The following is a 5894-nucleotide window of genomic DNA, read 5'->3' as shown; positions in this document are numbered from 1 at the left end:
TCGCTTCCCAGAAAATTTACTATTCACTGGCAAAACGAGCGCTGTGCCACTGCCACCATACGCCGTGGAGCGGAGACCTCAGCAGGAGAACGAGGGCTCACATGAATGTCATGCCAGGAGTCGTTTGCAGCCCTCTGTCCACGAAAGCCCATCAGAACACACGTATATTTGACATAAAGCTCTGTAGTTTATCTAGTTTTTATAGTTTATGTAGAGGTTTATGTCAACAACTGCTTGTGAACATCCCGGCAAGCGAAAACCTTATTTGCAGTCATACGAGGGAAGATACAAATTCCGAAAGCTGAGCACCACCAAAAGGCAGCGCTTGGCCTGAAAATGAACACTTAGCCCTCACCATAAATATTTCCATTGCTTTGCATATATATTGTTTCAGCATTTCATTGCTCCTAAAACAAAAAGTGCTATAACTTCACCTGCCTGGCCTAATGCGTCCTCGCAGGGCTTAAACTGCGTGACAAAGCTTCTGGGTAGCGACCACGGGTAATTTAGCTGATAGATTCTCTGGAAGCTTAGAGCCAAATTCGATTTGAGGTCTAAACTCGTCACTCTGTCTCTAGGGATGGCAGAGCAGCGATATTAGCGTGATGGCAACGCAGTTGACTCTGAATTCAAAGAGACGGATTAAATGAAATTACACTCTTCCCTGATGATGCTGGTGGAACAGGGAGGAGATTGCTTTAGGAAATCCGGAATTGAATTTCATAGGTAAGAGTTCAGCTGCTGTGCTGTTCGCTGGGGAAGCTTTCGCGCAGGCTGTTCCTCCCCGCCATGCCGGAGCCGCGGCGGGCAGCGTGCTGGGATGGACAAACTGCCTCCACAGCCCGGATCCCACCTTCGGCGGGATCGCGACTCAGGTTTGTCATTGCTCTGGTCCACCTCGGAGGCAGGAGATCCCAAATCCCCCGTCCCAGCATCCCGCTCCCACGGGCGGTGGGAAGGACCCTCCGCTTTCCTCCTCCCACACGTTGCCGCTCCGGCAATAACCAAACCATCCCCAGCTCCTCCCAAACGCTTTAGAGACAGGGATATTTTTAGTAAGCCGAAGATTTACATCTATCACCTGCTTGGAAAATATTTCTCCTCCGTAGATGACCTCTCCACCCGGAGCTGCGCCCTGTGCCTCCCCGGCAGCGCATGGGCCAACCTGGCAGGCGAAGGCTCGCCTTACTTTGACGGGTTCCCTCAATTATCGGATATTTCTGGCTGAAATTTAAGACAGGAGATGTATCGGTTTTTCTCCTCCTCTCCTCAGTGATTTCACGAGCTGAAAGAGCGATTGCGCCGGTATCTGTCAGGTTTCATTCACGGCTCTGATCATTTTGGATAATGTGCGAATTTTAAAAATCACATGAAAAAGCCCATTAGTTCATTTTTACTCAAAAAACGACAGAATTGGAAGCAAAGGTGCATTACAGCATACTAAAAGATATCGTATGTTATATAAAGCAGTTGGAAAGTTCATCGACAAAAACCCAACAACCCTGATGGACCCTTTCGCTAAGTTTTAGCCCCAAAATATTAGCCCCAAAATATGGCACTTCACAATGCCACGCAGGTTTCACAGCAATCAAACTTTCCAGCCTTTTGGAAGCCGAAATGAACCAACCCACTCCCTTTAACGCTACATACCAGTGCTGACGTCTCCATCCCCCAAGCAGCCCCCCAGCTCCACACCAACCACCCCGGGCTGATGCCGGCGGCGCCGCTGCTGCTGACACCTCTCTCCAGCAGAAACTTAAAGCCTTTCGGTGCTCAGAAGAGTGGTCTTAACGCGTCTCCAGGCTTTGTCAAAGCTTACCGGAGGGTTGGAGTGCTACTCGAATCACTGCTGTAGCTCCTCAGCTTCGGAAGTTTGTCTGTCCGTACGCATGCCCCCCCCCCCCCCCCCCCCTCCATCCTTTCTCTCCTGCAGTAAAAGAGTTTTCTCAGCTGTCAGAGTACTCCTCTGAAAAGGCAACCCCTGCTTTTATGCCAGGCATCACTGCTGGGTGCTTTTTCAGTTGGAGGGAAGCATCTTGCATGACCTCCATCCCATTAGCAGCTCCACCAGCGGCTTTCTCGGTGCGCTAATAGCCCTGTATATAAAGCCGCGTCAGTCAAATGCGGATCCGCTGGCAGATCCCTCCGTTCCCCGCTCCCCACGGCTCAGAAAGCCTCGCAGAGATAAAGTACTCAAAAGTAAGGGCACCTCCGTCCCCACAGGGAAATTCCACTAGGTCAAGGCAAGGTCTCCTACACACACCTTGGGGTCTACCGCTCCGCCGCGAGTCCGGCAAGACTGCTGATCTTTTATAGCCACCAAGAAAAGAAAGATGCCTCCACCCAAATTGCATAAAACACATCTTTTCTAGATGATTCAGGGCATTATGCTCAATTCATTCTCACCTGCTTTTGCGTCAAAGTCTGGTTTGGCTCCTTTGTGTTTTAAAGTGTCCCAGGAAGGGATGCAGCGGGATGCAGCGGGAGTCAGCGGCGCGGCAGCATCCTCCAGAGCCAGCTGGAGCAGAAAGAGGGGGTATTGTACAAAGGAAAATAATAATAATAATCATACGTGTACGCGGACATCTATGTACGCACAGAGAAAGAAGCCCTTAATGCTGCAGACCACTGACAATCATATTTAAAATCACTTGAAACCACAGCTTGTTCTTCTGAGGACAGCTCAGAAAAGCAGTCAAAACCTCTGCGGTAACTCCTGACCCGGAGAAAGTCCAAAGCGGCTTTGCCCTTGAAAGCTGTAGTTTAAATACACTTCAGAAAAGCCACGGTTTTAAACTCAGAGGCTCGCCTGTCAATGGCTGCTTCCGTCGTGGCAAAGTTACCCTTCCTTCTGAACGGCGCAATTCCCAACGCGTTGTCAGATAAAGAAATAACCAGATGAAAATCAGGAGACTGTAGTTAAATTTTATTTATCAGTTCTATCGGTAAATTACACAATCAAAGTCAGTGGATCGGCCTGTAAATCTACACAATAAGACAGCGTCTACAGTGGAAATCAGTAGAATTTGATATGGTTATGACAAAAATCCTTATATTCGTACATCCCCTATATACAAGAAACAGTATACACAAAGAAAATGCAACTAGTCTCTGTAAACCATGCACACCACAGCGTAAAAACAAAACGCACCTCCTGCAACAGGCCCTCCAGCTCGCCCACCGCCAAGTCCTGTTTACAGCAGTGCCTTTCAGTTTTAAGAGCGAATTATTTCCCCCCGTAAAAACCAAAACGCAACCCAGACGTCATATTGGCAACTGCTGTTTTCAGTTAGAAAAAAAAAAAAAAAAAAGAAGAAACAAAACAAACCAAAAAAACCCAATAAAATTGCTGTACATGAAGTTATTCTCTTTTCCGAGCTGCTAACGCAGGGTATCGGTTCGTTGCCGCTCTGCTCTCCGCTCACCCCCGGCGGGATCGCTGCCCCCCCCGGGGTCGCAATTACAACATCAGATGTAAAACAAACCTTTCTGGTAACTCAGGCGTGGAGCCCTAAGATGTTTTTAAAGCCTTCCGCCTGTTTTTATGCCCTCCCTGCCCTCTTGCTGTATAGAATATTACAGGCGAAAGGCAATAGTGCAAGTGAGCCTCGTCAGCATCGTGACAAAAAAAATGCCCTTTTCGGGTACCTCCATCACCGCGCGCCCGCACCGAGGTCACCGTTTAGTGCCAAGCTCGGGAGCGTCGCCGGCTACGGACAAAACCGCTGAATGTACAGCCCAAGCCTTGCAGAGGTTTTTTATTTTTTATTTATTTGTTGTGGTTTTTTTTTTTTTTGTGGTTTGTTTTTTTTTTTTTTGCATAGAGATTTCTAGGAGCCCGCGGCACCTCCCGCCCCGTCTCCTCTCCCCGTCTCCTCTCGGGGAGGCCGAAGGGCGGCGGGTGAGCCCGGTCCAGCGCGGGAGCGGGCTGCTGGCATCCCCGCGCACCACGTAACCTTCTCATCCTCTACAACTATGGCTATAGCAAAATTGGCTTCCGGCAGTTTTAGTCACCACTCACCTGTCATCGCATTAAGAGCATAGGAAAGAAAAAAAAAAACCCACCCCAAAAAGCAAGCCCTGTTCTTATCTGGTGTCGCAAAGATTTACTCGGAAGTAAATCCTAATTCAAGTGTAAATCTACTTCTTCCATCGAGCAATTCTCTTCAAAATATTGCTCGGATTAGAGAGTTTTTACAACTTTTTTAAAGACACTACACAAATATCCGCAACATAATTTCATCTAGTTTATACCACCAATTATTAAGGAACGATAAATTCAGCACTATGCATTCGAATGGGTATGAAAGACTTAAAATTAGACACTGTCACAAGATTATAATTTGGAAAAGGCTTTATGAAACATGAAGATGCGCTGTAAATTTTCCAGAATGGTTAAAATCATACTGCCCTGAAAAATTCTGGAAACAGTGTCTTTAACATCGGCATCGAGTTCAGAAAAGTATGCATGTCTTTTTTTTTATTTAATATGAGATAGACCAAGCTTAAAACTCTAAACAGCAGTAGGTAGAAAAGGTTTAAAATTTTAAATATTTATATAACTAGAGAAATTACTTCTATTCCTTTTAAAAGCCAATATTATACATAAAACTAGTCAGTATTTTTTTCTAAACCTTTATTGTTCCCTTCATCGTCCATTCATTAACTTGGTAAATATCATAAGCAGTCGGTGCCCTTGAAAACACATTATTAAAATAAAATTAAGATAAAATCAAAGGGAAAAGGTTTTGCTCATATACTGTATTGTGAGAGTATGCTAAATGCTCATTATTAGGAAATGAGTTTGCTTCCCAGATAGATTTCAGTTGAGCATCATAAACATTTTCCGGCATCCCATTTTGTACTCATATCTAATTTAAGGATATTTTTTTTTTTCCTTTTCTTTTAAATAAATGTCCAAGCAACCATTTCCGATGAGCCTACTTGGCTCCTGCGTTTCATAAATAATCCAACAAACCTAAAAAGGACAATTTAATTACACGCTAAGATTAAGTGTTCCACGTACAGTACAACATTTACTGCAAAGGCAACTGCAAAGGCAACGTTTCAACCTCTTTTTGCTTCAAACCCTCGAGAAGCGTCATTTGTCCGGACTGCTCCGTCCTCTCCGATTGGCGGGTTGGGTTCTGCTTCGCTTTTCGGTGGGGGTGTGTGTGTGTCCCTCATTCCCTACCGCCGCCACCGCTCCACGTTCCCGATGTAGTCAGTGCTGGAGCCGTTCTCCCCCCGCTCCCGCAGGTGCGCTTGCTTCGCCCGCAGGATCTTGCGCTGCTCCTGGCGTTTCCGCCGCGCCTCCTGGTGCTCCTTCTGCCGCATGTACTGGTACCGCTGCAAAAACAGGTCTTTTGCATAATCGTACAACTCCATGTCTAAAAAATTGAGGGCCTCGATGCGCCGCTGAGTCTGCTCGTCTATCTCCACGCTGGAGGCCCTTGTGCTATTGTACTGCGTGAACGGCGAGATGAAGTTCATGTTGAAAGTCTTCTCAAAGAGATACTGAGTCTTCCGCTGGAACTCGGTCAGGCCGAAGAAGGCCATGCGCTTCAGGTTCTCCTTGGCACTGTCTAGCAGAACCTTATTTCTTTGCTCCTCGGGCATGACCGAGAGGTTGTAGCATCCCACCAGGCTGAGGTCGGACAGCATGCGGACCTGGCGGTTGTTGGCGAGGTTGTAGGGACAATCCATGAACTCCTGCAGGGAACAGCCCGACCAGTCGTCCCCCGTGTAGCAGCTGGGCAGCTCCTCGGTGGTCGGGGACCGGCCATCGCAGACGTGCAGGGACGCCTTCCACGTCGCCCCTCGCTGGACGTGGCGCCATTCGCTCAGGTACCGGGAGACGGGGTCACGCAGGATGGTGATGTAGTAGAAATTCC

At 47.5% G+C, this 5894-nt stretch overlaps 1 protein-coding gene across 1 annotated transcript; it reads right to left on the bottom strand.

Moving 5' to 3' along the window:
• Positions 1-4187: 4187 nt before the first annotated feature.
• Positions 4188-5892, bottom strand: HS6ST2 (heparan sulfate 6-O-sulfotransferase 2; the record flags this gene model as incomplete). Its single annotated transcript, XM_009881796.1, has 1 exon — positions 4188-5892. A coding segment is annotated over one exon (702 nt), but the record flags the coding sequence as incomplete, so codon positions are not given.
• Positions 5893-5894: the final 2 nt, after the last annotated feature.

Source organism: Charadrius vociferus, unplaced genomic scaffold (genome assembly GCF_000708025.1).
Source record: "Charadrius vociferus isolate BGI_N301 unplaced genomic scaffold, ASM70802v2 scaffold472, whole genome shotgun sequence".
Lineage (NCBI taxonomy): Eukaryota > Metazoa > Chordata > Aves > Charadriiformes > Charadriidae > Charadrius > Charadrius vociferus.
This window is presented reverse-complemented; position numbering and strand designations above follow the sequence as displayed.